The sequence below is a fragment of the Pseudochaenichthys georgianus genome, chromosome 1 (assembly GCF_902827115.2).
Source record: "Pseudochaenichthys georgianus chromosome 1, fPseGeo1.2, whole genome shotgun sequence".
In the NCBI taxonomy this organism is placed as follows: Eukaryota; Metazoa; Chordata; class Actinopteri; order Perciformes; family Channichthyidae; genus Pseudochaenichthys; species Pseudochaenichthys georgianus.
In genome coordinates, this window is record NC_047503.1 from 14,272,653 (window position 1) to 14,295,305 (window position 22,653).

A 22,653-nucleotide genomic window follows, 5' to 3' on the forward strand; every position below is an offset into this window, starting at 1 on the left:
GGTCCAAAATAACATTAAAGGCATAGGGTTTTTTGTTAAGAAACATACTTTCGTCGCCGGCCGGCCGTTACATGCCGCGCATTAAGTGGGCCTGTCTGTCAATGAATCCCCGGGCCACTTTTTCCTCCCAGTCCGCCCCTGGAGTGGGATCATGGGCGCGGGAAGGGGGGTGCTGAGGGCGCTGCAGCACCCCCTAGCAGCAGGCAGGGGGTGCGGAGCTCCCCTGTCTGAATTATTATTTGACGGTTATTGCTGCTCCTGCTGTGCATAATCTGTGTAATATGTAGCCAATAAATTCCAATATTTTGGCCTGCCCTGAATGTTTTTTCTGTGGCACCGGACAATTCTACCTCAATAATATAATACATTAACCTTGTTTTACGTGAACCTCATCATGACACTCGAGAGGACGGGAGGAATGTAATTTCCCGTGTTCAGTGAATGCCACAGAGGCAAGACACCAGACCAATCAGAGAGTTGCATGGAAATAACAGTGTGCTTGTGTCATTCAAACCCTCTGTGTGTGTGTGTGTGTGTGTGTGTGTGTGTGTGTGTGTGTGTGTGTGTGTGTGTGTGTGTGTGTGTGTGTGTGTGTGTGTGTGTGTGTGTGTGTGTGTGTGTGTGTGTGTGTGTGTGTGTGTGTGTGCGTGCGTGCGCGCGCGGACATAGCGCATTTCGTGTGTGTGAGAGAGGGACGAGGGATCGGTGCCAGCAGCAGGGACCGTGTTGTTAGCATCTGGTTAGCTAGCCGCACTAACGGACACAAGGAGCTGTTTGTTCCACAACAAGCTGGAGGAGAGTCCTCTCCTCTCAGACTGAGAGGCTCAGGTGAGCTAAAGGACTCTCTGAGTGTTTAGATAGTTCACTTTAGTCTAAGTTATCTCAGTGGGCCTCAAACGGTTTGGTCACAAATTATTCAAAAGATTATTTCCGCGGCACACTTTCATATGATCATTATCGTTATAAACAAAATAAGAGAATAAATGAAAAACAGTTATGAAATACTATATGGCAGTAAAACAAGAATACAGTTTGAAAGGGGAGTGATTTGTAAAATATCCATAAAGAAAAAGAACATCTGCTACTTACAGTTGTGTTTCATCTGGGTGTTGAGAGATGTATCCATAGATCTCTTCATGTTGCTCTCAAACTGCACCAGATTGATGCTTTTAACTTCAATATTTAAACAAAATCTTCCCGAGGGAGCATCCCCCCCGGACCCCCCTAGAGGAGGTGAGGTCCGCTCCCCACTCGTAAAGAAAACCCACTTTACCCCTGCCTATATGCCGTGAGCTGATTATCGAGCCTTCATTGTAACAGTCGCGGGTGTACTGTGTGTTTGCGTGTGGGGAGTGCTTTTGTGCGTGCTCTATAGTGCCTGTAATAGTGTTCACTGGAGTCCAGCACTTCAGCACCCCCACTCAAAATACCTTCCCGCGCCTCTGAGTGGGATGTCTCTTTTTGAGCGACACGTTTCTTGTGGGAATCGCATTCTTGGTGTCTTTTGACGTCGTATTCACCGCCATGTGAAATTTAAAAATTATTCTTGCAAAGATTGCAAAAAAAATCTCTGAGAGTCGCCCTGCACTGGCTTCACCCACAGGTAACGGCCCGTCACGTTGCCTCGCTTTTTCGCCGAACTGAATTGTGGGTAGCAGAGCGGTCCGTCTCCGCCATCTCCGGCGTCAGCCAATCAAATCCCGTTTCGGAAAATCTGACAGCTCAAGCCGTAGCCAATCAAACCGCGTCTAAGCTGGGAGAGATATCCCGCCGTTCATTTCTATATTTCAAAAAAAGTTGGAGGAGAAACTAACTATCGCCGTAGCAAATCACCCGGTTTTGTATGACCAGACCCTCTTCACCTACCGGGATACAAACCGGAGGAACCAGGCATGGAGGGAGGTGGCAGAGACAGTGGGGGAAACTGGTAGGTTTTCGCCTGTTTGGGGAGTTTATATATATATTGCTCCCATAAAATCCCCGGGGTTTTTTGCTTTGTATGTCGGGGGCCGGAGATTCATGTGATTGGTTGTTGGTCGTGTTGCTTGAATAAAATCCCCAAGCTCCAGACACGCCCAGCTCCAAGCTTTTTTTGAAGCTGTAGTGTGGACGCTCCGTTAGTGATGTGTCGGTCGTGAACGAGCCATTTTTGCGAAGGGATCTAGATCGGCATGAAGGCACATTATGCAATGTGCACATTATCCCGCTTATTACATGGCCACATTCTCAACAAAGTAACGACATGACTCCCAATATTAATGGGAATGCTTTTATGGATTTAGAAAATGATTTTATTGATTTAAAAAATAGTTGTATTGATTTAAATTGACATGCATCCGCTAAGAAAAGTAGTCCGTTGTTACTGTTTGAACTAACGTAGCAGCGGCAGGAACTGCTTCGATAGTGTTTTTGAGGAGCTTTTTGATTACAGATTTGAAAACATCGTTGCTTGCTTTAAAAGTAGCACAATTCATTATGTCAAACCTTGGAAAGTATCTAGATATCCCTGTCCTAATGCCAAAGTAACTGGCAACTGAATATGTGTCGCCGTCTGATGTCTATGTCTGGACCGCTGCGTAAAAAGGAGGGTTTATGCCCCATTACTTCTATAAGAATATAAAACACGGAGGACGGAGATCTCTTTTTCTCCCCCTCTTCTGACAGCCCATCAGCTGATCTCAGAGCACGCACACCTCTCCTGCAGGGGGGCGTGGTCAGCTGCAGCTCACAGAATCAGCCCCCTGCAAAAACAGCGCTGGAAAGAGCAAATAGAGCGAAAATGCTAAAATGCAGGATCTTTTTGGTATTTTGAAAAAAAAACTATATTTATATACTTTATATAGGTCGATACAGTAGCCCCTTTTTAAAAAAATAGTTTTTATAGGTGTTGCTATCTATTTTGTGTAGCGTGGTTCTACAAGTCAATGAATTCATTGGGTGGTATCAGAGAGTTGCACGGGTCTGTAAATGCAATGAAAACAATTGGCCACAGCAAATCATTTATATTAAACATGTAATTTTTACTTTTGAATACTTCAGTACAAAGGATGTATTGAATAATTTAAGTGATATATGTGTACACATATAAATCATTAGTCAAAACAGGGCTACATTTGATTTAATTAAAAGGTATAATAAGTGATAAACTGAAGAGCCGTTTGGGAGCCGAAAGAGCCGGCTCTTCTTGGTGAGCCGAGCCAAATGATCCGGCTCACCAAGAAGAGCCGGAATTCCCATCACTAGAGTGAATAGGCTTGTTTGAGACAAGCGAGACCTGCGCAGTTGCGATCAACGTCTTGCTAGTGCGTTGCATGATGGTTAGTCATTTTGTCCGACTTGGGCTGAAGTCGAATAGTCCATTTAGCTTAGGAACCTTCCTAAAGGAGTGAAATGACCCGGAAGTCCCTCAGTGGCAGCCATGATAAGTGCCGTTCGAATTCTCGAGAATGATAGGAAAGGAGGTTTCAAACTTCCTTTATAACCTCCTTTAGCTTAGGAACCACTGGACCTCCCTAACCGACAGGAGAAGCGAAAATGCTGCCCCACAATGCCTTGCAGCCGCAGCATTTGCCGTCACTCAACAGTCGGCCGTTCACGGAAACAACCGATTATGACCGAGAAATGATATCATGAAAGTTACGGTGCTTATTAAGCATTTTAAAACGTAGGTGGTAAGTTGTCAAAGTGCTTTGTTTTGAACGTTCATCAGTATTAGAATCAAAAAGAGAAATATGAAATTATCAAATAAAGTCAACATTTCACAGTCTTTACTGAGCTGTGTGGAGTTTGTTCAACTTTTAAAAGATGTTTGAATGGTGATATACACAGTGATAAATGTTAAGGACAAACGTTTATAATAAATACATTTGTATTGATTTTAAGATCTTTTCATAGTTCATACAATCTTTGGGATCATTAGTATTAATGTGGACCGGAGGGAGAGGGTGACGAGCATAAGTTTCACTTTCCTTTTTTATTTCAAGTCCAACTTTGGTCATGAAGAATATGTTTCTCTGTTGTCTAAGTTCATAAAGCAAAACAGCAGCATCAGAGCACGGTGCAGAGTCTCTAGATGAGTTTACAGTAGTCCCTCGTTCTTATTAAACATCCATGTTGTAGTCCGCTGTATAGAAAACTGTAGTTTCCATAGTTTCCCCACAGCAGCAGACGCACAAAATGACGTCCGCTGGCGCATCATAAACACGTTGGATAGTGAAAGTGCATTCTGATTCTCTACTAAAGCAGTGTTTCTCAAACTTTTTCATACCAAGGACCACTTAACCAATAAAAAAACACTCGCGGACCACCTAACTCCACAAATATCCAAAATAGCATCGTTTTTCTAGAACAGATTACAAATCGCCTGAAAATGGTACAAACAAGTGGCAACTGAAACTTAAACTGAACTGAAACTTAACGTCGCTTCATTGCAGAGATATTCCCGCGAGAGTGCAGAAAACTTACATTTATTTATTTATTTCAAATGTGAAATGTTACCAATATACTCACGGACCACTAGGGGGCGCTCACGGACCACACTTTGAGAAGCACAGCACTGCACTCTCTTCTCCTAAGTCCTTTTGAATTCTCCTATCCACTATCCCTTAACCCCGTGACGTTTCACACAGAGGTCAAGGAATAGACGATAGGGTTAGAACTTAGGAGCTGATTTTTAAACTATTCGACTGCAGCCTTGCTCTGGAGGCTCGCCTACATGAGACGTTGAAATCTCGCGGGACAAAGACGCCCGCAGCCTTGAGAGCGAGGCGCGGCGAGGCGGCGCAGTTCCTCTCCACGGGCTGCAGAAGCGAAATGCTTGATGGGAAACGACTCGCTGGTATCTCGAGCTGAGCGGTCATTGGTGGTTTTTACCCAGTGCTGCTGATGAAACACTCCAATTGGCTCGACAAAAGTTTGTTGTTGTTTTGTGTCAGTTTTACGTCGCCACATCCTTTCCCATTTTTCATCATTGTTCCACAATGTTTATCATCATGAAATTAATATCTATATATTTTATACTATACTTGCACTGCTTACCGTTTTCATACTTTATATATCTTAGAATATGCATACACACTGTTCATACTGCTCACAGGCTGCTGTGCATATCTAGTCTAGTGTATTCATACCCCCCACTGTTTATTCATCATTCAATTAATTCTATATTTTATTCTGTCTATTGTGTACATTACTTTTCACTTTACTGCTTGTTGCACCTGGTTAGAAGCTAAACTGCATTTCGTTGTCTCAGTACCTGTAATATGTGCAATAACAATAAAGTTGAATCTAATCTTGAGCAGGAACAAATGTATTTACTTAGTACATATCTGACATTAACGATTAAACACATGTGTGCATTCTTTATAAATGCAAACCGAGTCAAGCCGACTCCGGAGGTGGCGGTAGTTGTTTGCAATCCGCCAAAAAACCGAGAGAAGAAGAAGAAGAAGAAGAAGAAGAAGAAGAAGACGAAGCCGACTCCGAGCTGTCCGACTTCAGGCGAGCTTTTTGAGACCTCCCCCGGCTGCGATCGGCTATTCTCGTCTACTTTCGAGGCGAGCCGCAACGCGTCTCAAACAAGCCTATATACTCTCATTGGTTAACACTTGACCAGCACCCGCCGTGTGTTACAGTTTGATTGACAGCAAACACAGCCCGTGATGATAGCCTTCCCTGCTTTCTCAACAGCCATTGGATGAATCTGATTTTAAAGAAAAGCGTTTTAGCCAATCGAAATGAAATATACGGGACACCGTCTCAATTTGCGGGACGCACCAAAAGTCGTGAAAATGCTGTGCAGTCCCGCGCAAAGCGGGACATCTGGTCACCCTATTCATAGAGGGTGCTCAAACATTTAGGGTTTCCTATTGATGTACCGAGCGCTACAGTGGAATGTTCTACTGCAACACTCCCACGCACCTACACAGTAGCCTACACTTGTTACAATGAAGGCTCGATAATCAGCTCACAGCATATAGGTGTAAGCAGGGGTAAAGTGCTATGTTTATAAGTGGGGGGTGGACCTAATATCCTATAGGGGGGTCCGGGGGCATGCTCCCCCGGGAAGATTTATTTTTTTAATATTGAAGTTAAAAGCATCAATCTGGTGCACTTTGAGAGCAACATTAAGAGATCTATGGATACATCTCTCAACACCCAAATGAAACAGACCAGTAAACAGATTTTCTATTTCTTTATTTTACAAATCACTCCCCTTTCAAACTGTATTCTTGTTTTACTGTCATATAGTATTTCATAACTGTTTTTCATTTATTCTCTTATTGTTTTATAACTATAATGATCATATGAGGGTGTGCCTCGGAAATAATTGTTTACATAAATCGTGACCAAACCGTTTGAGACCCACTGAGCAGAGATGGGGACTCGAGTCTGTGACTCGGACTCGAGTCGCACTTAAGTCGCACACACAGAGACTCCAGACTTGACTTGGACTCGTGACCAAAAGACTTCAGACTCGACTTGGACTCGTGTGTTGGGACTCGTGAACAATCATTGTGTTTTCTATTGTTGGCGTATTAAAGGTGGGGTAGGTCAATTTGAGAGAAACCGGCTCGAGATCGCTAGAATTTGAAAATACACAACCGGAGATAATCTGCTAGAGGCTGCTACTTCCTTATAGAGCCCGCCTCCTCCAACACACACGAACGCGCACATGACCAATCAGGGCACGAGATAAATGTGTGCCCAGATGGAAGGCTGACAGGCAGGTAGGCCATCCAGTTACTTTAGCCGGGATCGAATTTCATCAGGCACTTGAAAACTCACCCGGAGAGGTCCGTCAGTCACATTAACGCATGGACGGTTAGCAAACATGTTTAGCTCAGCATCAGCTATGTAATGTTAACTTAGCTTGCTGCTAGCTTTGTAACTGAATATTTGAAAAGATTAGTGAATTGCTTGTCACACTTGTTTGAGTTGAGTGGCGTTGACATCCAACTCTTGACATGACATAAAAAAGGTCGGTAACGTTAATCATATTGCATTGCAATAGCTTGTTTAAAGTGATCATATAACAAACAACTAATCAGTACTGATACTGTATGCTAATAGATATAGGAGTGATAATAACACAGTAAATGCTTTGAATTTCTTAGATATAGCTAAATATCTATATCTAAAACACTCAGAGAGTACTTTAGCTCACCTGAGTCCCTGACAGGAGAGGACTCTCCTTCACCTTGTTGTAGAAACAGCTCTCTCGCTCGCTTAATCACACTAAATGTGCACCTGCCACACACACACACACACACACACACACACACACACACACACACACACACACACACACACACACACACACACACACACACACACACACACACACACACACACACACACACACACACACACACACACACACACACACACACACACACACACTTCTCACTCCCATCCCGTCACATATTGACGGACGGTCAGGGCCCCTCCCCGTCGCTATATTACGTACAGGGTACCCCTTGCCCGTCAGGCTTCTACGGGCAGGGCGTCCCATAGACCTTAATTGTAGACAGCGGACCCCTTGACCCTCAGGCTTCTACGGGCAGGGTGTCCCATAGACCTTCATAGACCACGTGATCAACAACGATGGCCGACCTTCGTGTTATTCTCGGTGAAAAATGCCTATTTTAAGGTTCATTTGGCCATTAAAATGCGTTTTGATGTCATTTCATGCGAGTAATGAGTTTTTATTTCTGATTATTTGTGCAGTACATGTACATGATGTTTAGTTTGCTAGTTATGACGAAGATTACTTCATGAATGTGTACACATTCATGGTTGCTAAGGTGGTTGCTATGGATGCTGCAACAGCTCCCAGACCATGTGATCAACAACAATGGCCGACCTTCGTGTTATTCTCGGTGGAAAATGCCTAATTTAAGGTTCATTTGGCCATTAAAATGCGTTTTGATGTCATTTTATGCGAGTAATGAGTTTTTTTTTCTGATTATTTGTGCAGTACATGTACATGATGTTTAGTTTGCTAGTTATGATGAAGATTACTTCATGAATGTGTCCACATGGTTGCTAACGTTTTTTTGGTGGAAATGTGTTTTTTCACAGCAAAGTCACCCTCTGTACTTGGACTTATTGGGAGAATCTAAAGGCAAGAACATCCCAAATATTCATTTAGGTCTTTATTTTAGACCCTTAGTGTTGCCGTCTGCGAGGAAAATACATGGGGCTCAGAGCCTCGTATTTTTAAAATCTTTTTTTCCTTCTAATTTGTTATTCTTTTCAAAATAACACACTGTTATTTACTCACCAATAACACACAATTATCCTTACTTTTATTTATTGGTTTAATTCCATAATCTCGGGCTTTTTTGGCGTTAGTCAGGAACTGAATTTCAAAATAAAAATAACCGGAAACAGACGTAGGCATTTCGAGCGATTACCCAAGATCCTCAGCTACGCTGATTGGATGTTTTAGTCGCAAAGCATGCTGGGATTTGGTGTTTATATTATATGAAATCCGGAAAACATTTTAAAAGAATAAAATACTTAATTACGAGTGCTCTTGCTTTTCTCTTTGAAAGTCATCACATAACAGCATTGTAATACACGGTTCGGTTGCATTAAATATTACAGATCTGCCGTAGTTCTTTATTTATAGAGCCCTGATGAGAAGACCTTTGGAAAAACTGAAGAAATGCCGCCGAAACTGAATACTTGACGTGGATCATAAATATATCAACAATTAAAAAACATCTTCAATTTCTCTTCACACAATACGTCTCCTTGCAGTATCAACACTAATTCGGCTGACTTTTACATTTGATATAATTCATAGATAGGTTATATTTACACCATAACGGTGCACAGCTGATATAAAAGGACTTGTAGTTCTTAAAGATATTACTGATTTGAATTGGATTGAATTTTGAATGTAAATACTGAGTCTGAAATAGTATAGCAATATGCTGTAAAATTATGTGAAAGCATGAATAAAACTACACATCTTCAGATGTTGTACATACAGTGTCCTACACTAATAATACAAAGTTATTATGGCTGTGTGTACCTTGTGTGCACCGCCTAGTGGTTAAAGCACGTTATTGAATTATTGTTTTTATGTGTTATATTTGATTAAAAAAATATTAAGAGTAGATATACTTTCATAGGGGGAAAGTAGAAGGTCTGTGATAGAAATATAGAATATAAAAAATCAAGAAGATACTATAAGTGATCTCTACAATAAAACAGTTTAGTGCAGGATGTACAAAGATATTAATAGGAGGATGTGCAAAACAGAAAAACGAATTAACCTTTATTTAAACATTAAATAACAGATTAAGGTCTTCTTTTAAATAAGAAAAAAACGTTGGGGGTATCTATCTACAGATAAATATTAAGCCTGACAAAGTACTTAACGTCTAATATATTGCTTTCCTGCAATGTTAACTATGTTGAAGCACTTATTTTAACTAATAGTATACATATGGATTATACTCTTATGTATGTAGATAGAATAAGAAATGTGCAGAATATGAATATGTTTAATGGAGGTACACACATATTGATAGATGTCTTGTAATGCACTGTTGAGGAACCTGTGACCCAAGTTTTTCATTCATTGCATAACTACACCGTAGTTGTGTATATGATATGTCAATAAACCTTTAAAATCTTGAAAGGGGTGTGCAAAATAGCCATAATATATAGTCTTTAATTAACTATTAGTAGAGAATAACGAGTAATTAATATACTTTATTACTCGTTTCCATTAATGTCAATTGCAGATACATGTTTAGTCTTCTCAAGCACCAACTATCAAATATCTCTCCTGATTGTTGGCACTTGACAATCACCTTACCTGAATTTTACTCAGGTGTAAAGTCTGATTTAAGGATTGTTTATATTTCACATCATTAATCAGAATCTGCAAAGTAACTCAAATAAATGCAGTGGAGTAAAAATACCAGGTTAACCTCTGAATTGTAGCGGAGTAGAATTACAAAGTATCAATGAGCTGTCATGTGGGTATATATTAATGCTATATATTGATGCTGCGCATTATGGACAGCGATTTTCACCCATTTATTAATTAATGTTTTACATTTGATAACACCAATGTGTTTAATACTGGCAACTTCTAATTGTGGGAAAAACGAAAACGTTCAGTAGAGACGTCCCATAGAACATTTTGCGAAACACAATAGTGTAGTGTGTAGTTCTGGGGGGGCGTTCGATTCCAGTTTTGGATAGTCTGGCGTGGTTTCGTTCCATTTCAAACAGCTGTTTGACGCTGTAACCTTGGCGCACTGCCACTCCAACATCCAATCCCAGACCTTGAAGAGTAATCATGGGGACTGTAGTCCTAAACGATAGCTGGGGATTATGGGTAGTGTAGTGTCTTCGGCCATCCTAAACTCAAAAATGTTGACAATCGCAATGATGCTCGAAATGTCCCTTATAGGCCTACGTCTGTTTCCGGTTGTTTTTATTTTGAAATTCAGTTCCTGACGAACGCCAAAAAAGCCCGAGATTATGGAATTAAACTAATAAATAAAAGCAAGGATAATTGTGTGTTATTGGTGAGTAAATAACAGTGTGTTATTTTGAAAAGAATAACAAATTAGAAGGAAAAGATTTTAAAGATTTTAAAAATACGAGGCTCTGAGCCCCATGTATTTTCCTCGCAGACGGCAACACTAAAGGTCTAAAATAAAGACCTAAATGAATATTTGGGATGTTTTTGCCTTTAGATTCTCCCAATAAGTCCAAGTACAGAGGGTAACTTTGCTGTGAAAAAACACATTTCCACAAAAAAAACGTTAGCATTCATGAAGTAATCTTCGTCATAACTAGCAAACTATACATCATGTACATGTACTGCACAAATAATCAGAAATAAAAAGTCATTACTCGCATAAAATGACATCAAAACGCATTTTAATGGCCAAATGAACCTTAAAATAGGCATTTTCCACCGAGAATAACACGAAGGTCGGCCATCGTTGTTGATCACGTGGTCTATGAAGGTCTATGGGACGCCCTGCCCGTAGAAGCCTGACGGTCAAGGGGTCCGCTGTCCGCAATGAAGGTCTATGGGACGCCCTGCCCGTAGAAGCCTGACGGGCAAGGGGTACCCTGTACGTAATATAGCGACGGGGAGGAGCCCTGACCGTCCGTCAATATATGACGGGATGGGAGTGAGAACGTGTTGCGCGCGTGCACACACACACACACACACACACACACACACACACACACACACACACACACACACACACACACACACACACACACACACACACACACACACACACACACACACACACACACACACACACACACAGCCGAGCATGAATGAAACACAGAGTCCCAGAAGTACTTGTTCTGTGGCATATTTTGTTTCGAATCAATACTTTTTCAAATTATGAATTTCACACGTAAAAATAAAAAAAGACACATACATTTCTTGGGGGTGCTTGGGGGGTGCTATGGCTATCCTAGGGGGAGCTTCAGCACCCCCCTGGCGCTGCCTATGGTTATAGGGCGTAGACACAGAGCCTTTTGGCCCCCCAGAGCGTTTCGTCCGCAGATCTACCCATCTACCTGCGTTTCCCTGTCGGCCTCATGTGGCTGAACCGTCTATCTGAGATAGAGAACTGTAGCGGATACAACCGTTATCGTCCTCGTGTGGCTGCAGCTTTAAACAATTCCCAACAGTATTAAACAATTTTTCTAACACCTTAAACACTAGCTACACAAAAGGAACATCTTTAACATACAAATGAAGGAGTTTTGTATTTTGTGCACCACTAGGCCGATGCTGCGTTCCTAATGGATACACAGACTTGCAGAGCTAAGGTCCCAGAAAGAGGATGAGAATACCCAAAATAAGAGAGCTTCAGCCTTCAGGCCAGATCGACGGAAATGGGGATGATCAGTTGAGATAAAACTAAAAACAAGAACAGCCAAAGGGAGGGCATCAACGATCAGGTGCCCGAGACGGAGCAATTCCTGAAAATAAACTGAAAGAGAATTGTGCCGCTTAAAGCTATTTCCTGTCTCTTTCTAAATGTAGGAACGCAGCTGCTAATGAATACATCCAGTGTGATTTCCCAATCATGTTTATCAAAGAGAGTTTTCACAATAAGGTTATTTTTCTTCAGTTTTTCCAAACAGTTCATTCACTCGGATTCAGTTTCAAACTCTTTAGTAAAGAGCTCTTAGGACTTTGGCTTTCGTCATCAAACTACTGCAGTGAATGAGAGGAAAACAAGAATCCATCAATTATATAGAACACTAATTAATTTCAATGTTTTATCTTCATCACAATCACAACACATCACAGTTCAAATAGACCAACAAACAAAACGAAAAATTATCTATAAAGTCAGCAAATGATCAAGAAATTACACAGTAAGATATGACCTTTTCTGACACCTTCATTACTCAAATTAAATATTCAAATAATAAGGTTCTTAAGGCCATGGAGACTTTCAAACCAATATAAAAGAGTATTTAATAATATAATAATTTAAACTGAGTTTTCACAGAGTTGGTGAATATTTTTGTAAACTGTGTTATCAACTTTTAACTAACTAAGAATGCAACATTTCATCAGCCACTTAGCGATATAATAATAATGCATTACATTTTTTTATTAGAGCACTTTTACAGGGGCTCAAAGCGCTTTACAAGTACACATTACACATATTAGACATGTAAGAGTCATTACTGCGGACATTACCCAAAGGAGCAAATACGGGTAAAGTGTCTATCCCAAGGACACAACGGCCTGACGCAGTGGCGGCCGAGGCGGGATTCGAACTGGAGCTCACCAACGCCCCTTGATCTGATGACCAACGCTCTAACCACTGCGCCAAAACCACCCCCAACTATATACAACTGTGAAAATGCACAATGAACTCAGTGAGCACAGACTTCTTAAAAACAAAAACTCTAACAGCTGACACTAAATTCACTTTTATCTTGTAATGACTATGGAGAAATGAGACGTCAGAGCAACACTTTGCAACAGTAAACACATTCATACGAGTAACAAAAGAAAACCATTTATTAAACAAACCGTCTGTATGTTGTGACGGTGGGGATTCCTTTTATACCTCATTCACACCAACGCAACTCCGGTTCAAGCTCCGTGCTAGAGCTTTTCAGGTTCAGAACCGGTTCTTCGGTTTAGCTCCGGCTCTTTTCACACAGGCCAGAGTCCGACTGGTGCTGCGTCATTACGTCATCGTTTGCGTCATGATGTAACCGTTTGCGTGCCTGCTTCATAAAGCCAAACTGTGCGGAAACCCCTCACAGCTGACACCGACAACAACAACAATGGCCGATTGTGCTTCCTCTGTACCTCTTCGGTGGACCAGATTCCCAGTAGGTAGCTGGTCTCTTCAGTGGACCAAGTGCTGCTTGTTACGTTTCTCGTTGTGTACAAACTGGATAAAACGCAGGCTTTTTGTTATTGTTCAGGAGTTGATCCCGCCCCTGCCCCCGCCTCGACGTAAGCGTGACTTATGTGGTGCTTTTGCTCTGGCCGGACAATTTTTTGGTGCTCGAAATGAACCGGATTCCGGAGCTAAGAGGCTGCTCCGCTGCGGTGTGAAAAGGAAAACCCAGTGCTTTTCAAGCTCCAGCTCCGAACCGGCCCTGAAACACCGTTGGTGTGAATGAGGCATGTGAAATGGCTCCTCAGTAACTGAAACAAAGCTAAACTGATACTCAACATCAAAGCCTCTGCGGTCATTATGTCTGATCTTCGTTGCATATCATTTTAATTGAGTCAGATAAGGAGCACCAAAAGCAGCTGTGTCCTCACCTGGGTAGAGCTGATAGGAGCCTGTGTGGTGCCAGCAGGGAAGGTAGCGAATCCTGAGGGGTATCCAAGCCCCTCCATCCATACTAAGCAGGCCCCCCTCACAAACTCAAACACACAAGGTGGAACCCAGAATCTGAGATGGGGCGCGCACACACACAAGCACAGCCTACAACATCACAGGAAGGAGACACCGTAAGACGGGAATAACAGGGAAAGAAGAATACGAAGAGAGAGAGGCACCCTGGATGAATACCTGACTGACCACAGAGAGAGCAGGTCACAAACACACACACACAAATACACGCAAAAACACACCACTGTGAGCTTCCAGGTAAGTGATATAAGCACACACAGGCCTTAAGGTGATGAATAATTCAGAGCCGAGGGACAACGGAAACAAAACGGCCGGAGCACAAGCCCATAGTACACTAACAACACACACACACACACACACACACACACACACACACACACACACACACACACACACACACACACACACACACACACACACACACACACACACACACACACACACACACACACACACACACACACACACACACACACACACACACACACACACACACACACACACACGAAACTGCAGTATTGATGAGGCACTTAAAGGAGGGCTACTACTGAAACTAATGAGGCCTACAGCCCCCATGTAGCACACACACAGAAATAACCAGCTATAATGTCTGTCAAAAAAAAGTATTCTGTACTTACTATGGGCCTAAATTACTTTGTAAGTGCTGTCTTAAAGGTAGGGTAGGTCATTCACTTCAGAAACACTTTGTGTGTGCTCTCAACATCCCGATAGCAATGAATAAATTAAATGCTTTGACAATAAATTAAATATATACAAATATTTCATCTGTGGAAGCCGTGGCGCTGTAAAAAGTGGCCCCGGCCCGGCTAAAGTAACTGGATGGCCTACCTGCCTGTCAGCCTTCCATCTCATGCACAAACTTATCTCGTGCCCTCATTGGTCGTGTGCGCGTGCGTGTGTGTTGGAGGAGGGGCTCTGTAAGGAAGTAAGGATGTTTTTCGGTTGTGTACTTTCAAATTATAGCACCCTCGGGCTGGTTTCTCCATTCTTACCTACCCCACCTTTAACTGTTGTATTTCACAATTGAAATGTGTTATTGTCTGCACAGAATAAATGGTCTGAATTCATGCGTAAATAGGATATTCATTCAAATACAAAAAGAGGCATGAAATGTAATTAATGTTATTTTCACAAATAACATAAAATACTCTCCACCAGGCATAGGCTAATCGTTTATTCAAATGTTTGAATGAGTGAGCGTGTGTAGTTCTAGTCTAGTCTGTTTGTGGCTAATCTCAAATGCTAATGGTGGATAGAGATATAGATGTATAACACTCGACTAGTAAATGATAAACTGTAACGATAAACTGTTTTCTACTTAGCTGTTAGCATTTTGTGAGCAGCAGAGTGCTATGCTAATGTTACCTGCAGATTGTCTCCCTTTCAATGCACTATTGTCATGCCGGACCCACAGCCTGGTCTGCACTAGTCTCTACCAACATTTCCGAAGACATCACACTTTGATTTACTTTATCCCTCAAGATATACTATTTATTCAAGGGCACATTATTGTAAGCTATCTTCTTGGTTTCTACACAGAACTATGGATAAATGATCACGTTAGCTTTCAATCATACTTCATTTGTGTTCACAAGTGTCCTACTGTCAGCATCTACAAGACGGTATGGGTGCAGGCTAAATTAAAGGGTTTGAAAAAGTCAAATTATATTTCAAATCGTAATATGTTTGACTGGTGCGTCTCACTATACGGAGCAGATTATAGCAACTTTCCCACAGAATTGTTAATTGTGCTAAAATCACAACCATTATTTAACCATCACTGAGTTAATGCATTTCTCATCTCATTAACTCAGAGTGCAGACTGAATAAACTACCAAACTCCCGCCCTTTTCCTTAGTGTTTACCTGTTACCTATTATCATCTCAGAATAAGCAATACCAAGCAGCGAGGACAAGACCAATGGATAGCTGTTGCCAAATGCAAAAATAAATAATATAGACTGACATGAAGCTAGTTGATTACTGTATGGACTTCACTTAAGATATGTTGGCAATAGTTTTCTATACTCCTTCTACTAGTAAAAATAACAAAGAGGGCCGAATAAACATTTTCACGCTCTCCACTTTATCCACAAACTACCCGTCCTCCACCACACGACTGTGGCGTGAACAAACGGCTATAAACACTTCTACATCGGAGCTGGTCTTTTTCTCACCTCCTCTTCCTCCACTAATCCCACATCTGCCATATATCGTGCCTTTCATGTGCATTTGTGAGGTGTTAAAGCACCATTAGAAGACTCCTAAATTAGAGAACTTTTGTTAATGTTGGCACATGTTAATTGTGGACGGCACCAGTTAACTTCGAATTAGGGCCAATACAACACAAGTTGATGAAGGAACACAGGATAAGAAAAACAATGCCTGGAAGCTGTGAAATGCAAATAAAGCAACAGGCCAGCAGACTACAAAATAATTAGGACATGTTGTTTTGTTATCAAATTGCATTTTGGTAATGAACTTATAAATATTAAACTATTGTATTACAATTCCCAAAGAGCTGCAACAGTGCGTCAACTAATGAATGAGTGAAGCAAGAGGAAAACAATTGGCAACCGTTTTGATTATTTGTTCATATTTTCAGTCATTCTTTCAGCAAGTATGGTGAAACAATTCCAATATTCTCTGATTCCAGCCTTCAAAATGAGAGGATTGTTTGACTTTCTTCGTCATATATCGTTGTGAAGTAATAACTACAAAATATTTGTGGGTGCAAGCCAGGACTTTTGTTCAAACTAAACCAGACATTTCAAGACGTCATATTTGGGTCTGTGAAGTTTGGATGGCTGGTTTTAACTATTTTTACATTAAATTATATTTGTTTACCTTTAATCTGTGTGCTTCAGTATATTTTAAGCCCTAATTCTCAATGCTTTTTCACCAATACACTGGTATAAATTAGCGTGTGAATGCAAAAATAACGATTGAGCCTTTCATGTTGCAGTCCAAACTGCTCCATGTTCTATATAGCATGCCCTATCCACCACAACAAGTTGTTTTTGTGCAGCCAACGTTTACAAAGACTTTAGGTTGCCGCGGAGGTGGGGCAGATGTTGAGCAGGTTTAACCACTCTCTGTTGCTTCTGGGAATAAGTGGAAGCAGCCAGATCATAATAATAAGGAAGTTTCCAACATGAAAACAGCCATACTCCTACTACGTCAGAACTGGAGATCCGGCCTAACATAATAAGTCCTTTTCCTTATCCCATTAAATGCTACTTAAACTAGATTACAAATACTGAATGATGAGGGAAGCCAATTAAATAAGCCACTAAGAGATCATGAGAAAAGTAGAGAGGTTTTGTCAGATGTTGTGGAGACGTGTTTACTCACCTCCATCGGAGACTGCAGTGGACTGTAAAAAAGCACAGAGAGACATGGATTAGGAGATTCCCTCATCACACAGATGACACATATTCATACAAGCTCACACAGTAAATGAGCACCAGGAGGCAGCTGCCCGGGCATGTTCACATGCAGACACACACACACACTAACTCCTGTGTTTCTCACAGGACCTGGCTCATTAACACACACACACACACACTTTTCACATCATGACAGAGTCAGGATAGCGCCCACAGTCTTTGTCTTGTGTGTGTGGGTGGAAACCTCTGTGAACTGGCTGTGCTTGCTCTGCAGGAAAGCCTCCTCAGAGGGGCGGGGCTTATTGTGTGTGTCTGTTTAGGCAGAGTTGAAGAAGAGGGGAACTTTCGGCCTACCTGCCCCCCCCCCCACTCACGGGGAAGTGTGATGTTTTGTTTGCATATCTACTCAGATTTTTAACCACAGAGTCACAGATGTCTTTTCAGACACATTTAAATTTTTTTTTTTTTTTTAAAATAATCCTTTGAGAGTCATCCTATTTTCATTACATCGAAGAACACACACAATTCAGTGATTTGTATGCCAGACATGCTGTGCTGGGATGATGAGATCATCTGACACAGACATCAGTAATGTAGCTAACACTGTTGAAATGCTCTGTGACTCAGAAAGTGCAAAAGGACAGGCGAAAGAGAGAAAGACTGGAGGAAGCGGGAGCAGTATGAAAGAGTGTTGGTCTCTGTATAAATAATCCACACTGTAAATCTCTTGATGCTGTTAACCTGTCAGCTAATCGTGCTAATGGCAGGCTCTTTGATGGAAAGCAGGTTATAGAGTATCTACGAGGGCATGTCTTGTTGTGAGGGTATTTTCCATGAACATTTGCATTTTAATGACCTTATCATGACACAAGTTCCTGGATGACTCATATTTCTGTGAATTTATCTCTGGGTCATCAATTAGACATGTTTTTAACTTTAAGAAATACTGAACCCCCCCCAAAAGCTAGTTTGTATATGAATATTCCTCACACTGTTTAACCTTACATTTGTGTGGAAAACGTTGTTTTCTCGCAGGCTTCTGCTGTGAATGGACCTGGATGATATGGCACAACTTGTGTGAACTTTTTTGACATGGTATTTCTTTTGTTAAACATGGCCCTAATTGCTTTTAATTAATCAAGAATGTTCTCACTTTGACTATGCGTTCACTGTTGAGGCATGGGAGAATAACAGTTTTCGTATGGAGTTTAAAGTATCACAGGATGAGTATACAAATTGTAGTTTTGGCAATAAAGTTTCACTTTAAAATGAGTTTTAGCATACTTTGCTGTAAATGTACATTATATGTCAACTACACACTGAACAGCATTTGCACTTTCTGCAGTAAACTGATATATTACATTACATTGCATTTAGCTGACGCTTTTATCCAAAGCGACTTACAATAAGTACATTCGACCAGGAAGACACAACCTTGAAGAAATATTAAATGTATATTAGGAAAGACGCCCAGTTTAAACCCAGTGTATAAGTAAAGCATTAGCGAGCTGGAAAAATATTGATGTACAAAGCGCCTGCGTGCACACACACACGCACGCACGCATCACTTCAGGGGACATTACATTGACTTTACATTTCCTGGAGACTTATCCTAACCTTAACCATAACCAACACATGCCTAACCCTAACCCTAAACCTAACCAAGTTTTCACCCTAAAATTAATGATTCCCCTTATGGGGACCTCCATTTTGTCCCCATAAGGGAGGCGAGTCCCCACACGTGACTGTGTAAACAGATTTAGGTCCCCCCAAGTATAGCAATGCTAGGCCACACACGTTGGGGTTTGACATGCAAACAGGAGAAGCTGGAGATGGAACTGCTGATCTTCCAATTGGTGCATTACTCCGTTAGCCTCAGTCCCCCCCAGGCATGTGTATGTATGTACTGTACTTAACTGTGTTACTAATGAAGTTCCTTCAAGAACAAATGCATGAAGAGTGGCGACAGGGAGCCTATTGATAGACAAGATCTTTACTTAGACTGAGACTTACTACAACAAATAAAAATAGAACCTGGATAATCAGTTTCCTCAGCTAAACAGTACTCTGTATATTTCATACTGTAAGAGACAGAAACTGAACCTTGTGGTCTGGAAGCCGCCTCTTATGGCGCATTTCCACTACAGCGCGCAGCATGGTTAAAGCGTGCCGTCCGCGGCCCGTTTTTGGTTGCGTTTCCACTTGGCGTAGTACCGGCTAGCGGGTACTATTTCACAGTTGTTCTGGCCCCATAAAATCGAGGTTCTTAGCGGGCCAACAACCAGGCTGAGTTGGGCTGAGTATGCTAAACTAGAGAGAGAATCGCTGGCAAGGGGGCTACAACTACAACAAAATGAACATATTTTACCGTGATTTAATTGTAATACACGTTTCAAAATGATGCTGAAGCAACAACATACTGATACCGGTTAGTAAAAACCATGAATTAATGCTTTGACAAGTCTGCAGACAGACGGCAGGCGGAAAACCTTTTAAAATGCGTGTTTTCTAAATGGAGCTTGGCTAAGCTAACGTTATATATGCTCCGACCGTCCACACTCACAACAACGGCCTATACAGACATAAATAAACCAGCGACTGTATTCGCCATGACACAGGCAGTCTGTGGTTTGTACTTGTTTAACTTTTGTCTAGTTTCTGAACAGATATGAGGAGCTGTGAGCTCTGAGGGCTAAGAGCTAACGGCTGATGTTGTTTTTCTGTGGTTCTCATTGAAGATGACGTCACGGCTCCACCTACACTGCGTTACTATAGTTACTGCGCCAGCTACTAAACTGTAATGGGAACGCAGCATAAAGTGAGCCAGTCCTAACCAGTGGCGTTTTCTCCCGGAGGCCAAGGGAAGCCAGGCTTCCCCTGTTTTTTCGGATTGTAGTTATAATTTAAATAAATAAATAAAAACACTTTGTTTTGTTTCGATAATTCTCCTTTGCTGTGTGTTGCTGCCGGCCCGTCTCTCCCCCATTCTCATTGAGTATTTTACAAAGAGTGAAACAAACAGCGCCCCTCTAGATGTTATGGTGAAACAGTAGATTGCACTCTCTGTTGCGAGAGGAGGCTAGCCGAATCTGGCTTCCCTTGGTGAAAAAAAATGGAGGGATTGACCAATCAGATGAGGCCCACGTGATGCCCCTGCCAACCTGTGATTAGTCAGGGCCATGCCAAGGGAAGCCAGAGGCGGCTGGCTTCCCTTGCCTCACAATCCAATCAAATTGCATCAACTTAGTGTTGCAGTGACGCGTCCAAAAACCCGGAAGTAAGTTGCTCTCGGTTTCCCTCGACAAAAAAGCAATGGGATTTCTCCATAGGTCAGTGTAAGACGAACCTGTTAGATAAATGCAAGTTTTGTTCAGTCGGATAATATCCACATGTCTAACCTACTTTTAGAATTTTCGAATCATAAATCGAATCGATAGAAGATAGATAGCGTCACTGCACCACTCTCACCACCGTTAGAAAGTAGCAAGCAACTGAAGCAAGTGCAATTATGGAGGGCTACAGCAGCAACAACAAATACAATCTGATGACAGGCCGATGCCCAAACTGGAGCTGTGTACAGCGAGGAAAAAAGGAGCGAATCGGACGTAAAACGTTAAAGGTCTCCTGATTTAGTTTGTGAATTAATGCTTATTAGAGTTTGGGCTGGAGAGTGCGTGCGGACCTGTCGGTTAGATAACAGGCGTGTGTAAGTCCTGCATCTGATACAAATGTGTGTAAAATGATACCAGGTGCTGTAATCACTCATCTGGTTACGTTATTACATTGACCACCACACCCCCGACCCAAAAGAAAGGACGTATTATTGGCTTCCCCTAATTTTTTTCCCACGCCACGCTACTGGTCCTAACAAGGCCTAACTATACCGTACTAAGCCGAGCGAGGCCCTGCAATGGAAGTGCGCCATCATAGAGCCAACACACTGAAAATTATTATAAATATGATGATTTAATTGCAGGTAACCAGGTTACCAAAGTGCACTCTCAGATTTCCCACCATAAATCCTGCTTTAGATTCATTGTACAGTAAAAAACGACTCGGAGCTAATGATAGTGAGAGAGAGAGTGACTGCTCCTATAGCCTATGTGCTGGTTGGTTAATGTGCATCTTGGTCATTCCCTCACTTGATCCACCTGCCCCGGCCAGGTGGATCAAGTGCCAGCGTAATCTCTGGGATTAGCTATTTCAGACTGTCCTTGGAGGAGCAGGTTGGCACTGACGTGTGAACAGAGATTTGATGTGACTTTATAGTGGTTGATCGTGGTCGCACAGGACGTGAGGAAAATGAGAAGTGGAACGTATAGTTACCTGATCTTTACGCTGGTCACACTCCCACACATTTCCACAGTGTGTATTCTGTGAGTGTTTCGTGTTTGTGTTAAGACATGTTGTGTGTTTTATATGGAGTGTAGCCCACATTTATGCATGTGCTCGACATCTGTTCGAGATGTCCTTTGTGTGTAGGGTGGATTCTTCTGCATATGTGTTCACCCCCCGACTCAATTCAGCTCTGGTGTGATCACTTCCAGACGTTCTCTGTGGTTTGGCCCCTCGTTGATGCCCCTCTCCTTTCCTCCCTGCACCTCTAACCCCCTCCTTTTGTTTCTTCTTTTCCCCTCCACTCTTTCTTCCTCTGTACCCATTACCACATCTCCTCCTTCCACTCTTCCCGCAGGTTATTCCCTTCTTCACTCCCTCTCTCTTTCAACCTTCATTCCAGTGGTGTTCCCCCTCCTCTCCTGGCAGATCCTGGTCATTCCTGACAGCCCACAGGGAAGGACTGGGGTTTTCCAGACTCTCCCTTCTCAAGATTCTCTCCCAAAAGCCCTTCTTTACAGAGCATCTGGAAAGGGTCATTATTGATAACAGAGAATCATAACATCCCCTACAATATGTCACAAAGTGCTTTTAGCCTCCATTGCTTTCAATCTTCTCTTCGCGGTGGTGGCGAAGTCGATAGGGACTTGGCTTGGGAACTGGAATGTCACCAGTTCAAGTCCCCGAAAGACCAAGTGCTACCGAGGTGTCCCTGAGCAAGGCACCGTTCCCCACACTGCTCCCCGGGCGCCGTTCAAAATGGCAGCACACTGCTCCTAACACTAGGATGGGTCAAATGCAGAGAAATAATTTCCCCATGAGGGATTAATAAAAGTTCATCTTAATTAGCTTGGCACACATTACTGGCAGGAGGGATTTACCGCTATGTCAAAGCCCCAATAATGTCTGCGGTTGTTTTCTGCTGATGCTGATTGTTCACAGATAATAATGGGGCTTTTATGTCCCATATATTATACAGTTAATGCACTGAAACCATCAGCAGAA

The 22,653-nt window shown here is 42.1% G+C and overlaps 1 protein-coding gene across 1 annotated transcript in view; it reads right to left on the minus strand.

The window, feature by feature from the left end:
• The window catches only part of rgs12b (regulator of G protein signaling 12b), a 64,126-nt gene that overhangs the window by 11,396 nt on the left and 30,077 nt on the right, over window positions 1-22,653 (minus strand). Inside the window, 1 exon segment of the mRNA XM_034089894.1 lies at window positions 17,279-17,300. Within this exon segment, the coding sequence (XP_033945785.1) occupies window positions 17,279-17,300 (22 nt within the window).